Source organism: Mustela erminea, chromosome 5 (genome assembly GCF_009829155.1).
Source record: "Mustela erminea isolate mMusErm1 chromosome 5, mMusErm1.Pri, whole genome shotgun sequence".
NCBI lineage: Eukaryota > Metazoa > Chordata > Mammalia > Carnivora > Mustelidae > Mustela > Mustela erminea.
The window spans coordinates 62,215,733-62,233,769 of record NC_045618.1 but is presented as its reverse complement, the minus strand read 5'-3'; the positions used below and the strand labels follow the sequence as shown (position 1 = coordinate 62,233,769).

The window sequence follows — 18,037 nt, the reverse complement described above, 5'->3', positions numbered from 1 at the left end:
CAATCCCATCTTGCTTCATTTTTTTCCTCCCCTACCCTCAATCCCCAGCCCTGCCTCTCACATTCCTCATATCAGAGATCATATGATAATTGTCTTTCTCTGACTGACTTATTTTGCTCAGTATGATACCCTTTAGTTCCATCCACGCCATTGCAAATGGCAAGATTTCATTTCTTTTGATGGCTGCATAGTGTTCCATTGTGTGTACGTATATGTGTGTGTGTGTGTGTGTGTGTGTACACACACACCACATCTCCTTTATCCATTCATCTGTTGATGGACATCTAGGTTCTTTCCATAGTTTGGTTATTGTGGACATTGCTGCTATCAACATTCGGGTGCACAGGCCCCTTCATGTCACTATATTTGTATCTTTAGGGTAAATACCCAGTGAGCCTACTGCTTTTCTAAAAGACTCAGTTATTTTATCAATTTGAGAGGAATTATTATTCCTTTAGTTAGTTAATATAGTATATTAAAAATAAAAAAGAAAAAACCCCACATATTCATTACCTCTTGCTATGGAAAGCAATTTTAGATTAAATTATTTAAGATTAAGAGAACTTCAGGGCGCCTGGGTGGCTCAGTGGGTTAAGCCGCTGCCTTCGGCTCAGGTCATGATCTCAGGGTCCTGGGATCGAGGCCCGCATCGGGCTCTCTGCTCAGCAGGGAGCCTGCTTCCCTCTCTCTCTCTGCCTGCCTCTCCATCTACTTGTGATTTCTCTCTGTCAAATAAATAAATAAAATATTTAAAAAAAAAAAAAAAATTGTTTTAAAAAAAAAAAAAAAAAAAAAGATTAAGAGAACTTCACTACAATCAGAATACAATCATTCCTAATTTGCAGATGCAGGACACTGATAAATATTATTCTAGATGTTAATTAAATTTCATTATAATAAAGACATTTTTTTACTTCAGTGGAACTTTAAAACAAAATAAGTACACTGTTAAAAATATTTTCCTGGGGGGCGCCTGGGTGGCTCAGCGGGTTAAAGCCTCTGCCTTCGGTTCGGGTCATGATCCCAGGGTCCTGGAATCGAGCCCCGCATAGGACTCTCTGCTCAGTGGGGAACCTGCTTCCTCCTCTCTCTCTGCCTGTCTCTCTGCCTACTTGTGATCTCTGTCTGTCAAATAAATAAATAAAATCTTAAAAAAAAATTTTTTTTTCCTGGGGCACCTGAGTGGTTCAGTCACATAAGTGTTTGACTAAATCTCAGCTTGGGTTCTGATCTCAGAGCTATGAGTTCAAACCCCATGCTAGCAGGGGTAGGGGGTTGGGGGTGGTGGGGGTGGTATGTGTGTGTGTGTCCGTCCGTCCCCCACTCCACCCCCAAGACTTCAGGGTATGAGATTCAAAAGAAAGGTGGTATCTAGCCTCTCTCCAGGAAATTGCTAAAGGGAAGAAAATACTTTAAATCAAATGAGGAGGGGCACCTGGGTGGCTCAGTGGTTAAAGCCTCTGCCTTCGGCTCAGGTCGTGATCCCAGGGTCCTGGGATTGAGTCCCACATCGGGGCTCTCTGCTCAGCAGGGAGCCTGCTTCCTCCTCTCTCTCTGCCTGCCTTTCTACCCACTTGTGACCTCTGTCAAATGAATAAATAAAATCTTTAAAGTAAATAAATAAATAAAATAAATCAAATGAGGAACACATAGGAGGTCTTCCAAGACCTTTCCCTTCATCCCTCTCTTCCATTAAGGTTCTAGAGCTTTTAGGGCTTTGTTTGGTGGTGCACAGTTTGGGAAAGTCACCTTGGTTCAAACAATCAACAGCTGAATTTTCCTCCTGAAAAATTACCACCATCACCCTGAGGCTGTTGATTCAATCTGTCCAAAGCAAGCTTCTTGTCTTGCTAAAGTATTTCCCACTAACATATGGAATTCTGGTTTTTGTGTATGTTTTTTTTCAATAACTTTATTTATTTATTTATTTATTTTTAAAAAAGATTTTATTTCTTTATTTGACAGACGGAGATCACAAGTAGGCAGAGAAACAGGCAGAGAGAGAGGAGGAAGCAGGCTTCCTGCTGAGCAGAGAGCCCGATGTGGGGCTTGATCCCAGGACCCTGGGATCATGACCTGAGCCGAAGGCAGAGGCTTTAACCCACTGAGCCACCCAGGCGCCCCAACTTTATTTATTTTAAAAAAGATTTTATTTATTCATTTGACAGACAGAGATCACAAGTAGGCAGAGAGAGAGGAAGGGAAGCAGGGTCCCTGCTGAGCAAAAACCCCGATGCAGGGCTTGATCCGAGGATCCTGGGATCATGACCTGAGCCAAAGGCAGAGGCTTTAACCCACTGAGCCACCCAGGCGCCCCTTATTTATTTATTTTTTAAGCCACAGTGAATATGGGGCTTCAACTCAGGACCCTAAGATTAAGAGTTGCATGCTCCACTGACTGAGACAGCCAGCCACCCCAGCATAAGGCATTCTCTCTTTCTCTCTCTCTCTCTTTAAAATATTTCATTATTTATTTGAGAGAGAGAGAGAGTACTTGCATATGAGTGGGGGGGAGGGACAAAGGGAGAGAATCTTCATGCAAACCCCTTGCTGACCACAGAGCCCAGTAGGGGGGGCTTGATCTTAAGCACTGAAATCATGACCTGAGGCAAAATCAAGAGTCCAGTGCTTAACTGACTGGCCACCCAGGCGTCCCCAGAATTTCTTTTCTAGCATGGGAGTGGAATGAAAACAATGACAAAAAAAAGATAAAATAAAGAGATGAAGACTAACAGGTTGTGCTTCTTCTTTTGCAACAGGGCTAGAAACAAGTGACTAAACAATGGTGGCCAGTGCCATGCAGAGGGGCCTACCAGGTAACAGACAGCGGAAGGAAACATGAAAATTTGAAAGCTTTCCTTACACAATTTTTTTGTCCCTGAGAAGTTCTGGTACATCTCAGGCAGTAAGGTCTCAGTTTAAGGAAAAGAGGCTGTCAGGAGTCACCAACTCAGGGCCCTCAAATACGACTCAGTCCCTGGGCCGATGCCCTCCACACCCACCTCGTCATCACTGTTGGACGTCTCCGAGTCTGAGGAGGCTGCAGGCTGACTCACAGGCGGCTCCTTCTCCTCAGAGTCACTCCGCTTCCGCTTTGCCAGGGACAAGAGCTCCTAACAGGGCAGAAGCAGACACATGAGTTTTGTTCAACACAGAAAAAACATTCAAGAATAGCAAAATGCCCACCTTCCCTAGGTCTCTTCTACCTCTTTGTGCTTTTAATCAAAAGACATCATCATGGGAACTTTCATCACCCGAGTAGACAGGCTGCCAGTATTCCTAAGCACTAAAGAAATGTTTTCAAGGGGCGCCTGGGTGGCTCGGTGGGTTAAGCCGCTGCCTTCGGCTCAGGTCATGATCTCAGGGTCCTGGGATCGAGTCCCACATCAGGCTCTCTGCTCAGCAGGGAGTCTGCTTCCTCCTCTCTCTCTCTCTGCCTGCCTCTCTGCCTACTTGTGATCTCTCTCTCTGTCAAATAAATAAATAAATAAATCTTTAAAAAAAAAAGAAATGTTTTCAAAATTTGTTCCTTTCTTCTTAAAGGGAAATGTACATCTTAAATGGGAAAATGACTGGAAAACTGAACTGGAGGTTATTCCCAAATTGCCATCATTTCCTCTATAAGCTACAGATGTACTGATTCTTTGGAACTAATTTGAGAACCATATTTTTAAAGGTAATTTGCTCACTGTTCTTACTGGTATAGCTAACTAATACTCCAAGCATCCTCTTAATGTAAATCATGGAGAAACTGGATTTGTGGGACTATTCTGAATAAAGCTGACAAACTACAATTTTCTAAGGATTTTTTTTAAAGTGGGTTTCATACCCAACAAGGAGCCCAAAGTGGGGCTTGAACTCCTGACCCTGAGATCGAGACCTGATGTGAGATCAAGAGTCAGATGCTTAACCAACTGAGCCACCCAGGAGCCATCTTTTATTCTGAATGCTTGAACCACGGGGGGAAATAAGTATATTTTTGGTGTTTAATATTTCATTTATTTTATTTGACAGAAAGAGAGATCACAAGTAGGCAGAGAGGAAGGCAGAGAGAGAGGGGGAAGTAGGTTCCCTGCTGAGCAGAGAGCCCAATGTGGGGCTTGATCCCAGGACCCTGAGATCATGACCCGAGCAGAAGGCAGAGGCTCAACCCACTGAGCCACCCAGGCACCCCTATTTTTGGTGTTTAATCCAGAGCCTGACAACAGCAGTAAGTGTTCTGGCTTCTACCTCAGTATCCTAATTTGACAACCCAAATGTTCCCATTCACGACTATGCCTTGTCCTGGTGATTTATGACAGATTACAGGGGGAGGGATGTGCCATTAAGTGTCATGGCTAGAACCAGACTTTGCTTTCACATGGTTCCTCTCTCCTCTTACTTCTCACCAACTCAGTCCAGTCACTCAAACATGCTACAAAAGGAAACTTCTCTAGTTCCTGCCCTCTGTAATATCAGTACCAGTTTGAAATTATACTGCCCTATCTAACATTTAATCTTTATGACAACCTGAAGGTAAGTATTGTCATCATCCCCATTTGAGGATGAAACTAAGCAGCAGGAAAGGTTAGAAACTTACTCAGGGTAACACAGCTAGTACATGATAGAGCCAGAATTCAAACCAGGGCAGATAGAACCCACCTTGTAATTCAGTCACGGTCTACCACTCTAAAACATTTTCCCTTCTGCCAACAAAGAGAAAATACAACTAATAAATACTAGAATGTTATTTATTGATGATGATGGTGCTATACAATTATAGGTCAAATGCCAAGATGGATTTTAAAATAATAGACTGCTATAAAGTATCTGTTTTCTTCTTCCAGTCTCTTTCTATTTTAGGAGTATACTCCCCTGGCCAGAATGAGAAATGACCTTCTCAGATTAACAGCTGACCCGCTCTCTTCCTTCATAAGCAGTCATGAAATGTTACTCTTCTCATTTCACTGAAGAGAGGTACCACACCAACTTCCTCAAAAGGCTGAAGATCATAAGAACACTCAACTTTTTCATTCCAAAATAGTAACTCCTATCGACCAAATGCAAATTACAGCAATAAGTATGTGTGTTTACTGTGTTTTAAAGACTTGAAGAGGCACCTGGCTGGGTTAGTCCATGCAGCATGCCTCTTAATCCTGTGGTTGTGGGTTTGAGTGCCCCCACAGGGTATAGAGATTATTTAAAAATAAAATCTTAAAAACAACAAAACAAAGGGGCGCCTGGGTGGCTCAGTGCGTTAAAGCCTCTGACTCGGTTAGGGTCATGATCCCTGGGTCCTGGGATCGAGCCCCACATTGGGCTCTCTGCTCAGCAGGGGGCCTGCTTCTTTTTCTCTCTCTGCCTGTCTCTCTGCCTACTTGTGATCTCTGCCTGTCAAATAAATAAAATCTTTAAAACAAAAACAAAAACAGGGGCAACAGCGTGGCTCAGTTGGTTATGCATCTGGCTTCAGCTCCAGTTATGATCTTGGGTCCTGGAACTGAGCCCTCCAATAGGCTCTGTGCTCAGTGGAGCATCTGCTTGTCCTTCTCCCTTGTCCCTCCATCCACCCACGTGCATAGGCACATGCACGCACGCGCGCTCTCTCTCTCTGATAAATGAAATCTTTTAAAAACATAAATAAATAGGATGCCTGGGTGGCTCAGTCAGTTAAGCAGCTGCCCTTGGCTCAGGTCATGATCCTAAGGTCCTGGGATCAAGTTCCGCATCAGGCTCCTTGCTCTGCGGGGAGCCTGCTTCTCCCTCTGCCGGCCACTCCCCCTGCCTGTGTTCACGCTCTCTGATTAAATAAATAAATAAATAAATAAAATTGAAAAGTTAAAAAAAAAACCCAGGTGTAATTTACATATAGTACATTTTATCCTGTTTTATGTATAAATTCTAAGAATTTGACAAATACATGCAGTTTAACCATTCCCACAATCAAGATATAGGACAATTCTATCATCCCCACAAATATTGCTATAATTTACATTTGGTCAAGAGGAGTTACTGTTTCAGTCTTAAAAACAAGTAGAATGTTCTCACGATCTTTAGCCTTTTCAGGAAGTCAGTGCTCTTTATATCCCTCCTCCATCCTCCGACAACCACAGACCTGTTTTCTGCGCCTAAAGACAAATCTGCCTATTGTTGACTATCACATAAATAGAATCATACAGTATGCAGCCTTTTGGGTCTGACTTCTTAGCATAATGCCTTTGAGATTCATCCATGTGTCAGCACATATTAGTAGTTTGTTCTGTTTTCTTGTTAAGTAGTATTCCATTGTCTGGATGTACCATACTTCACCAGCTGAAAAACATTTGGGTTGTTTCCATTTGGAGGCAATTACATCCTCATATGTAGGTTTTTATGTACATGTAAGGCTTTTTTTTTTTTTTTTTTTAAGATTTATTTTATGGGTGACTCGGTTGGTTAAGCATCGAACTCTTGATTTCAGCTCAGGTCATGATCTCCAGGTCCTGGCTGGGACTAAGCCGCATCAAGGTTCCTACTCAGGGGGTTGTCTGCTTCAACCTTTCCCTCTCTCTCTGCCCTTCCCCCCTGCTCATGCTCTCTCTCTTAAATAAATTTTTTAAAAATCTTGGGACCCCTGGGTGGCTCAGTCTTGGACATCTGCCTTTGGCTTGGGTTGTGGTCCCAGGGTCCTGGAATCGGCCCCGCATCGGGCTCCCTGCTCAGTGGGAAGCCTGCTTCTCCCTCTCCCACTCCCACTCCCTCTCTCACTGTCTCTCTGTGTCAAATAAATAAATAAAGGGGCACCTGGGTGGCTCAGTGGGCTAAGCCTCTGCCTTTGGCTCTGGTCATGACCTCAGGGTCCTGGGATCGAGCTCCCCATCAGGCTCTCTGCTCAGTGTAGAACCTGCTTCCCTCCCTCTCTCTGCCTACTTGTGAACTCTCTCTGTGTCAAATAAATAAATAAAATCTTAATAAATAAATAAATAAAATCTTTTTTAAAAAATCTATTTTAGAAAGAGAGTGTGTGTTGGCAAGATAACTTGAGTCGGGCAAGGGGTGGGTGGCCAGAGGGAGTAGGAGAGAAAAATCCTCATCCCTGCTAAGCTTGGAGCCCAATGTGGACCTTGATCCTCAGACCCTGAGATCATGACCTGAGCCCAAATCGAGTCAGATGCTTAACTGCCTGAGCCACCCAGGCACCCGTATATATATATATTTTTAAAGATTTTATTTATTTATTTGACAGACAGAGATCACAAGTAGGCAGAGACGCAGGCAGAGAGGAGGAAGCAGGCTCGGTCCGGGCATTGGGTTCGGTCTGGGAATCGGGTTCGGTCCCTGGGATCATGACCTGAGTGAAGGCAGAGGCTTTAACCCACTGAGCCACCCAGGTGCCCCTAAATGTAAGTTTTTATTTCACTTGGGTAAATACCTAGAAGTGGGATTACTGGGTTACATGGTAACTGGCATATGGCCTTTACTGTTATCTTTTCCCCTACATTATCTTAATGCAAATTTATAAAATTTAGAAGATTTCTGGTAAGTAATCTCTTTCCTGACCCTTTGAGGTTCAGAGATGCACTAGAAATCTGTCTTTTTTTTTTTTTTTAAAGATTTTATTTATTTATTTGACAGACAGAAATCACAAGCAGGCAGAGAGGCAGGCAGAGAGAGAGGAGGAAGCAGGCTCCCCGCTGAGCAGAGAGCCCGATGCGGGGCTCGATCCCAGGACCCTGAGATCATGACCTGAGCCGAAGGCAGAGGCTTAACCCACTGAGCCACCCAGGCGCCCCTAGAAATCTGTTTTAATACCAACTCATTTTAACAGGGATTTAGATAACTATCAATCAAATCCTATCCTGAAACATTAACTATTAGTAGACATTCATTAAAAGCTACTACAACTAAAGTGTTAAAAAGTTAATACTGCCTTCCTGTTAAAGTTCCCCTCTATACTAAAAACCTAACAATGGCTCTCCTTCATCAATGAACAACTGCATCTGATAGACACAGACCTCCCACGACACAAATACCATATTAACCATAGTATGGTGACAGCAAAGAGCTTTTTTTTTTTTTTTTTTTTTTTAAATATTTTACTTATTTGTTTGACAGAGAAGAAATTACAAGTAGGCAGAGAGGCAGGCAGGCAGAGGAGTGGGGGGAAGCAGGCTCCCTGCTGAGCAGAGAGGCCAATGTGGGGCTGGATCCCAGGAACAGAGGTCATGACCTGAGCCGAAGGCAGAGGCTTAACCCACTGAGCCACCCAGGTGCCCCAGCAAAGACCTTTTAATAGTGTGATATATACCCTTTCCACAAGTTAAGATTTGTGCAGGAAGTTACTGGGGGAACTCATGTCAAGGTTCTCTTTATGGTCAAGTCTGCTAATCTACTTAGGGCTTGTAAGTACAGGTAAACAGAACAATGTGCAACAGAAAGGTCTTTTGAACATGCACATGTGAAAAGACCATCAGACTGACCACCTGTAGGGGTAACTGATTCAACACCTGGACTTTGAAAGTTAATCTAGAACTGATTCACGCACCGCCTGTAGGTCCACTGGCAGCTCTCTCCTGCCAGCTGGATTCAACTGTACCATGCTGTTGAGATAAGTCTGTGTGTCCAGTGGCTCTCTCCCATCACCGTCCCTATTTCATCTCATCCAGTAAAAACCTTCCCTACCTATCTCGGTATTCATCTAAGGGAATGGTAGTCGGGGGTGACAGCATGGCATATAAAATTTAAGCCAAACTACAGATCTGGCTAAATTAAGGCTAATGCCCAATATACTACAGGTATGGCTGTGTAGGATGCCTCATCTGGCTTCTAGAGTTTCATGAACATTAACATTGCTTAAAAGCCGTATTTAACATTAACATACACTGCCAAAATTGAGACCCTAAAATAAAGCAAGTCTCACAGCACTAAGGTAATCTTTGTTAAAATAGCATTATTCTGGGGGCACCTGGGTGGCTCAGTGGGTTAAAGCCTCTGCCTTCGGCTCAGGTCATGATCTCAGGGTCCTGGGATCAAGCCCCGCATTGGGCTCTCTGCTCGCAGGAGCCTGCTTCCCCCCTCTCTCTCCCTGCCTGCCTCTCTGCCCACTTTTGGTCTCTATCTGTCAAATAAATAAATAAAATCTTTTTAAAAAATTAGCATTATTCTGGTTAAGTTTAGACTTTTAATCCCATCAATATGTGAAGATTCATAAACCTTAACATTTAATCCCCCTCCCCATCATTCACAGTGTACACTTTGTGATGTCATATCAGAATCAACTGGTAGTAAAGCAACCTAGCTCCCTCTCACTTACTTAAAGGAAATTAAACCTCATCTCTTTAATCAAACGTCCCATGATCACATGAAAGTGGGATAAATATTCTGCACCCCAGAATGAGACTAAACCCTATGGATGGGCCTCAGAGGTTTTTATGGCTAATTAGCATGCTGAGCTCTTTTTCCCTTATTTGAATATTCCACAAACTAACTACTATAAATAATTTCTACCAGCTAGTACGACCAAACATCTTGGTTTGCTCAGGACTGTCCTGGTTTTAGCACCGAAAGTCCTGAATTCTAGGAAACTCTTCAGTTCCAGGAAACTGGGATAGATAGTCACCTCACTACCAGCACCTATCATGTACCACCAAGCCCTGGGGAGACAGTCAAGAAAAAGGATACAGAGTCCTTGACCTCATGAAATTTAAAACTGAGTGAGGGAGACAAATAATAAACAGAAAAAACTCATTACATCTCATGATAAGTGCTAAGAAGAAGAGAATCAAGTGAATGGGGAATGTATCTGAGATACAGTGATCTGAGGAGGCTTCTCTGAAGCAGCGACATTTAGGCTGAGACTAGGACCTTTGAAGGAGGGAAGAGAGGTGCAGTTTTCTGGACAGACATCTTCAGATGGAACAGCTTGGCTTAGTCAAATAACTAAGAAGAACCAGTGGGACTGGAGCTTGGCAGGCAAGAGGGAGAACAGCGAAAGGTTGGTTACAGGTTAAGAAGAAACCAGATCATTCCAGGGTTTATAAAACAGGACCAGGAACAAGCATCTCATTTGAAGGCAATGGTAAGTCACCAAATGGTTTTAAGTGGAGTAATCATCCCCAGAGAGTTGGGGTTTTTTTATAATTTTTTAAAAATTTATTCGACAGAGAGAGATCACAGTAGGCAGAGAGACAGGAAGAGAAGAGAGGGGGAAGCAGGCTCCCTGCAGAGCAGAGAGCCCGATGTGGGGCTGGATCCCAGGACCCTGCGATCATGACCTGAGCCAAAGGCAGAGGCTTACCCCACTGAGCCACGCAGGTACCCCACCAGAGGGTTTCTTAAAGAGCTTTCTGACAGAAGAGGAATAGACCAGAGGGGCCAGAGCAGAAGTGTGGGAAGGAGTCAGAAGGAATCCATAGGAATGTCATCAGAGTGGATGGTGACCTGGACATGAGAAGTAGTCACAGAAACAAAGAGAAGAGGAAGAACTAGAAAGATAATGAGGAAAGAGTAGTAAATCACATATGTTTAAATCTGAGATATTAGGGCACCTGGATGGCTCAGTAGGTTAAATGTCTGACTCTTGATTTGGGCTCAGGTCATGATCTCAGGGTTCTGAGACTAAGCCCCATGCTGGGCTTTGCACGGCATGGAGCCTGCTTAAGATTCTCCCTCTTGGAGAATAAATGAAACAATGGGATTGGGAGGTAGACAAATCATAAGTGACTCGTAATCTCAAAAAACAAACTGGGGGGAGGGGGGTTCGGAAAGGGGGGTTGGGGTTATGGACATTGGGGAGGGTTATGTGCTGGGGTGAGTGCTGTGAAGTGTGTAAACCTGGCAATTCACAGACCTGTACCCCTGGGGATAAAAATATATATGTTTATTTAAAAAAAAAAAAAAAAAAGATTCTCCCTCTCGGGGCACCTGGTTGGCTCAGTGAAGCCTCTGCCTTCAGCTCAGGTCATGATCTCAGGGTCCTGGGATTGAGTCCCGCATCGGGCTCTCTGCTCGGCGGGAAGCCTGCTTCCCCCTCTCTCTGCCTGCCTCTCCGCCTACTTGTGATCTCTGTCTGTCAAATAAATAAGTAAAATCTTAAAAAAAAAAAAAAAAAAGATTCGCCCTCTCCCAATTTGAGAGGTATGGTGTGGGGCTGTGGGGATAGGGAAGGAAAAAATGAAACAAGATGGGATCGCGAGGGAGACAAACCGTAAGAGACTCGTAATCTCACAAAACAAATTGAGGGTTGCTGGGGGGATGCGGGGGGCTGGGTTATGGACATTGGGGAGGGTATATGCTATGGTGAGTGCTGTGAAATGTGTAAGCTTGAAGATACACAGACCTGTACCCCTGGGGCAAATAATACATTATATGTTTAAAAAAAAAAAAAAAAGGTGTGGGGGGGGTGCCTGGGTGGCTCAGTGGGTTAAGCCTCTGCCTTCAGCTCAGGTCATGATCTCAGGGTCCTGCGAACTGAGACCCACAATGGGCTCTCTGCTCAGTGGGGAGCCTTGTTCCCCCTCCCTCTCTCTCTGCTTCTCTGCCTACTTGTGATCTACTCTCTCTGTCAAATAAATAAAATTAAAAAAAAAAAAAAAAAGATTCTCCCTCTCCCTCTGCCCTTCCTCATCTCTCTTTCTCTCCCTTCCCCCACCCTAGGAAAAAAATTTTTTTGAGATGTTAATTCCTACTCTTTCTTTCATAACAAAACTATCCGTAGAGGAACAGGATTCCAAAAGTGGACACTTGGTTACCTTTCAGGAGTAAGGAATGGAGCTACGGTGTATATGTATGTTTTTGGGACATGGAGGTATTTGTTTTGCTGGAACTGTTTCAGCAAGCATCTACTATTTTTTTTTTTTTAAGATTTTATTTATTTGTCAGAGAGAGAGGGAGAAAGAGAAAGAAGACAGCAGAGGCAGAGGGAGAAGCAGGCTCCCCGCTGAGCAGGGAGCCCAACATGGGACTCAATCCCAGGATCCCAGGATCCATGACCTGGGCTGAAGGTAGACACTCAAACAACTGAGCGCCCAGGTGCCCCACACTAATTTTATTTTTTCATGCTTTTTAAAAATATATTTATTTATTTGAGAGAGAGCAAGAGAGTGTATGTGCACACAAGCGGGAGAAGGGGCAGAGGGAGACGGAGAGAAAGGGAGAAAAGCAGACTCCCTGCTAAGCACGGAACCTGATGTGGGGCTTGGTTCCAGGACCCTGAGATCATGACCTGAGCTGAAATAGAAAGTCAGAAGCTTAGGGATTAGGGTTAGGGACTGTTAAGTGTCTGCCTTAGGCTCCGGCCATGATCCCTGGGTCCTGGGATCAGGTTCAACCTTGGCTGGGGGGGTGGGGGTGGGTGGTCCCTGCTCAGCAGGGAGCCTGCTTCTCCCTCCCCCTGCTGCTCCCTCTGCCTGTACACACTCTCTCTCTTTCTCTGGCAAAGAAATAAATAAAATCTTCAATTAAAAAAAAAAAGAAGAGTTGGACGCTTAAATACTGACCTACCCAGATGCCCCTCTACTATTTTTATTGAAAGAAAATAAATCCAAACAATGCATATATATATATATATATATATATATATATATATGCCCTTCTGACTGAATTCCAAAGTGGCAGTATAACAATGTTTCATATTTCACATGATTGCCACTAAATGTGGCAACTTCCCCTTCAAATTTCCAGCCAAGTAATTATAACTGTAAATAAAATACTGAGTTGTATAAATGCCCACATTACAGAACTGACAGAATCATTTTTCAACCCATTTAAAAGGTACCTAAAATTAAAAAAAAAAAATTATACTATTGTTACTTGTTTTTACTTGGTTCCCTTTTCTAATATACTTTCTAACTAATGCACATTTCTTCTACCCCTTTAAAAGGGTATCAGTATTATAGTAGAGGGGCTGGAGTCAGAACTCCCAAATTGACACTCTTATCTCTGAGTAAGCCTGCTATAACCAGAAAAGTCAGAACACTTCCCACCACAGATAGGCCAAGTAGCATTTGCATATTCAACAAAGATTAAGTGCTTACTCCCTGTCAGGCATTATTTTTTCTTCTTTTTAATGATTTTATTTATTTATTCCAGAGAGACAGAGAAGCAGAGGGAGAACAACAGACTCTGAGCTGAGTGCAGAGCATAATGCAGGGCTGGATCTCAGGACCCTAGGATCATAACCTGAGTCAAAGTTAAGAGTCGGACACTCAACCAACTGAGTCACCCAGGCAGCCCAGGCAGGCATTATTTTCTTTTTCTTTTTTTTTTTTTTTTAAGATTTTATTTATTTATTTGACAGAGAGAGATCACGAGTAGGCAGAGAGGCAGGCAGAGAGAGAGAGAGAGGAGGAAGCAGGCTCCTGCTGAGCAAAGAGCCTGATGCGGGACTTGATCCCAGGACCCTAAGATCATGACCTGAGCCGAAGGCAGCAGCTTAACCCACTGAGCCACCCAGGCGCCCAGGCATTATTTTCAACTACCCACTCGACATCTCCCCTTAGATCTATCACAGACAACTTTAAAATCTTCACCTTTAAACCTCATCTTCCCCCAGGCTCCCCATCTCATGCCAGGAACAATCAGTCACCAAGTCCTCTCGTTTTATCTTGAATATTCCTTTCCATCCAATCAAAAGTACTTCAGTTGTCTCTCTAAGTACCAAAGCAGTCCAAGTCAGGCATTCATTCAGCAACCACTGACAGGATACCTGCTGCACATCAGGCACTGGACTAGGTGCAGGGATATTATAGTGAACAAACAGCCTTGCCTGCCTGGAGCTTCCATTCTAGTGGAACTAATGCTTTCCACCATCTCTCACCTGGACTCCTTTCTCTGCCCCACCTAACTGATGTCCTTTCTCCAAATTACTTTCCACATAACAGCCTAAGCAAAGTGTTTTTCTTTTTCTTTATTTTTTAAAAAAGATTTTATTTCTTTACTTGACAGAGAGAGAGAGATCACAAGTAGGCAGAGAGGCAGGCAGAGAGAGGGGGAAGCAGGCTTCCTGCTGAGCGGAGAGCCCGAAGCGGGACTCAATCCCAGGACCCTGATATCCTGACCCGAGCAGAAGGCAGAGGCTCAACCCACTGAGCAACCCAGGCATCCCTTTGTTCTTCTTTAGAGAGAGAGAGAGAATGCACACACACAAGGGAGAGCACAAGCAGGGGGAGGAGGAGGCTCCTGGCTGAGCAGGGAGCCTGACGTGGGGCTGGATCCCAGAATCTGGGAAGCACAGCCTGAGCTGAAGGCACATGCTTAACAGACTGAGCCACCCAGGTGCCCCTAAGCAAACTTTTTAAAAGACAAACCTGACCACCTCTTCAAGCTTAAAAATCTTCAGTGGTTTCTCATTTCCCTCAGAAACAAGTCCAAAGTCCTTAACATTGCCAACATGGCCCTACCAATAAACTTTAAAACTTTTTAACCCCAGCTCACAGTAAGATAAATTCTACCTCATGAGCCAGTATACTCATACGTGTATATATGCAAAATACAGGTTACAGGAAACAACACTCCTTTTTACTAAGTCTGACCATGATGTTTTCTTTTTTAAGATCTTTTTTTAAAGTAATTGCTACTCCCAATACAGGGCTCAAACTTACAACCCCAAGATCAAGAGTCACATGCTCTACTGACTAAGCCAGCACCCCCGATGTTTTCTATTTGATTCAATTTCATTTTCATTTTAAAGGCTGGTTTTGATTCACTAAACTGACTTTTCCATCTTCAAAGGCTCCAAACAGGGTCTACTGCAGTTTCATTGTACCTTCTCTCTCCAACCTGTTATATATACTCCAGTCGCTGTGTGTTTCTTTCAGTTTCATTAGGGTGCTAGGTCCTTCCTGCCTCGATGCTTTTGAGCATGCCAGTCCCTCAACCATGAACACGCAACACATCTCTGTACTCTTCATCTCCTAATCTTTTCCTTAACACACATTCCAAATCTGTGTGTTACTCCCTCCAGAGTAGTCTAGGGCCACTTGCCATGCTCTCACAGTATCACTGCTCTTCCCTCACAGCCTCTAATGAAACTGTGATGAAATGACTCTGAGCAATGCCTGCCCCACACTCACCCCCTCCTCTCTGTCTCCTCTAATCTCCTTGGAAGTGGAAACTGCTTCCATTTTGTTGACCCAGTAGCCTCAGTGCCTAACACTGTCTAACACATTTGTTCAAAGATAAACAATCTCTGCCCTTGGGGATCTTACAGTCTAGGAAGGGAGCAATAAATACACCAACAGATCTGGTGTTGAGTTTTTCCTAAAAGCTTCTCTGTTAGAGCTCCCATGAGACTCAATCTTCCTGCACAGAAAAGGTGAGTGAAATTAACAAATGAGTTACATCAAGCTGGATGCAACATTAGGACACAAGTTAAAAGCTTCACAAGCAAGGTGCCTGGGTGGTTCAGTCCTTAAATATCTGCCTTTGGCTTGGGTCATGATCCCAGAGTCCTGGAATCGGGTCCCACATCGTGTTCCCTGCTCAACAAGAAGTCTGCTTCTCCCTCTCCCCTGGCTTGTGTTCACTCTCTCACTAACTCTCTGTCAAATAAATAAATAAAATCTTTAAAAAAAAAAGCCACAAAAACCCAAAACCAAAAACTTCATTCTTCTCGCAAGTTTTTCATCCTAGACTTCTACGAAATTCTGCTCTAATATAAAAAAGACCACATGGGTGCCTGGGTGGCTCAGTCAGTTAAGCGACTGCTTTCAGCTCAGGTCAGGATCCTGGAGTCCTGGGATGAGTCCCACATCCAGCTTCCACACCTCTCATGTTGTCTCTCTCTCTCTCTCTCTCTCTCTCAGTCCTCTCTCTCTCACACAAATAAATAAAATCTTTAAAAAAAAAAAAAAGACTACAAAAGAGGCACAACTTTTAAATTTAAACTCGCTGTATGGCTTCAGTCAGTTAAGCATCTGCCTTCAGGTCAGGGTCCTGGGATGAGTCCTGTGTTGGGCTCCCTGCTCAGTGGGGAATCTGCTTCTCCCTCTGCCTCTCCCCTGGCTTGTGGTCTCTCTTCTTCTCTCTCAAATAAACAGAATCTTTTAAAAAAAATAATAAACTTCCCAACTTTTATGCGGAAGGTTTATGGAAGAAGGATACTTTGTAACAATGGTATTTTATTTTTTACATATATCTAAAAATAACTGCTAGAAAATATTTACAGGCCTGTTCTTTCTTTTTTTAAAAAAGATTTTATTTATTTATTTGACACACACAGAAATCACAAGTAGGCAGAGAGGCAGGCAGAGGAGGGGGTGGGAAACAGGCTCTCTGCTAAGCAGAGAGCCTGATGCGGGACTCGATCCTAGGATGCTGAGATCATAACCTGAGCTGAAGGCAGAGGCTTAATCCACTGAGCCACCCAGGCGCCCCGGGCCTGTTCTTTCAAAGACAAATTTAATTATTGCTACTTCAAGTATCATAAGCAGTGAAAAAGAGGACATGACAACATCACCATTTTAAATAAGAGAGGATATTATGAAATAAAGCATTCCAGTATGCAAGTAGCCCAATTTTTTTTCTTAAGGCAGAGTAAAGTTTTTTTAAATACTGAGTTGTATTGATCTGAACAGAGAACGCTATTCCTTTATTATCTTGGATGCTTTTCATTTTATAAGACACATTGCATAAATATTATTCGTAATGACTCACATCCGTTATACCCATGGAAGTACATGACAGGGTAGAAAAACAAAAACAAAAACAACAAAACCATAGGTTTGCCTCAAATTCTTTTCCAAAAGGCACCAAAAGCAAGTATCTTAAGGATTTGCAATTTTAAAATGTTCAAGATGGGGCACCTGGGGGGGGGGTGTGCAGTCAGTTAAGCATATGACTCTTGGTTTTGGCTCAGGTTGTGATCTCAGGGCCATGCGATCGAGCCCTGCATCCAGCTCTGCGCTGAGTGCAGAATCTGCTTAAGATGCTCTCTCCCTCTGCCTCTGCCCCTCCCGCTAGCTCTCTAAAATAAATAAAGGAATCCTTTAAAAAAATGTTGAAGGGTATGCCCAACATAAAAAATAAGGTCACTAAGAGGTCACATGTAAAAAAGAAATCCTTCAAATTCTCAAAGGTCTGAGTTTTTAAAATCTTTCAAAGTTAAAACAATTTAAACTACTCCAATTCAGTTCCTACACACCTCTCGTCCCATCATGAAAGGAAAAAAGGAAATAGGTCTCAATAAAAAGCATCCCAACAATTCAAACAGCTTCGAGATTTAGAATAGCCAAGAGCTTTGCTACCTCAAACATCTTTGTCCAGTTTTCTTCTTGTGCGCACACTATAGATGGGACAGAAGGCTATTTCTCTCCCAAACGACTTAGTGTCTTACCAAAAAGATTAGCTTGCACACAGACAGTAGTCTCAGTCGTTAATATAAATGAGTACCTGGGCTGTATCTGGTAAAGCTGCAGAGTCCAGGGCTCTATCCCCTGAGGGTCTGATTCAGTAGGTCTGGGATGGGAGCCCCTGCAAAGTACATTTTAAACAAGCAACCCAGGCAGCTTCTGACACAGATGGTCCTCCTCCCACCATCAGAAAAAATCAGCATAGTAGGTTCACCTGCCTTACCTTCAACAAGGACTAAGTTGGAAATAACATTTCTAACATAATGACTTCTACTCCCATCTGGAAAACCTGGGAACAAGAACCTCCTTTTCTAACTGCTTCACTCTTACACTAGACACTCAGAGATTTCTTATGGTTTTGTCTTTTCCACAAGGACCTTACAGTAGATAGCAAATATGATGTTATACCCACAATGAAGACCTAGAACTAGATGGAGCAGCCCAACGCATCTTGGTTAGAAAGGCCCAGATGCACTGATTTTATTCTGAGGATTCCAAAGACCCCCAAACCAGTCTGACTTTGATTTTCTCCTAAAGGTCTTTGGTGAAAACTTCTAGAGGGCAGAGATCTTTGTTTTTCAGTCCTCTGAGAGCCTGATTGCTGAACAGACAGAGGCACAAGCGCCTCTGTTAGGATGTGCAGGAGGGAAAGGGAGTTTTGATCTGGTTCCCATCTGATAAAAGAATGCCACCTAACCGTGGCTGAAGAGAAGAAAGTTGAAATTGCTGTT

At 43.4% G+C, this 18,037-nt stretch overlaps 1 protein-coding gene across 1 annotated transcript in view; it reads right to left on the bottom strand.

The window, feature by feature from the left end:
* The window catches only part of RTF1 (RTF1 homolog, Paf1/RNA polymerase II complex component), a 53,968-nt gene that overhangs the window by 33,554 nt on the left and 2,377 nt on the right, over positions 1 to 18,037 (bottom strand). The window contains exon 2 of the mRNA XM_032343347.1: positions 3,003 to 3,113. Coding sequence (XP_032199238.1) covers positions 3,003 to 3,113 — 111 coding nt within the window. The remainder of the gene's footprint in view (positions 1 to 3,002; positions 3,114 to 18,037) is intronic.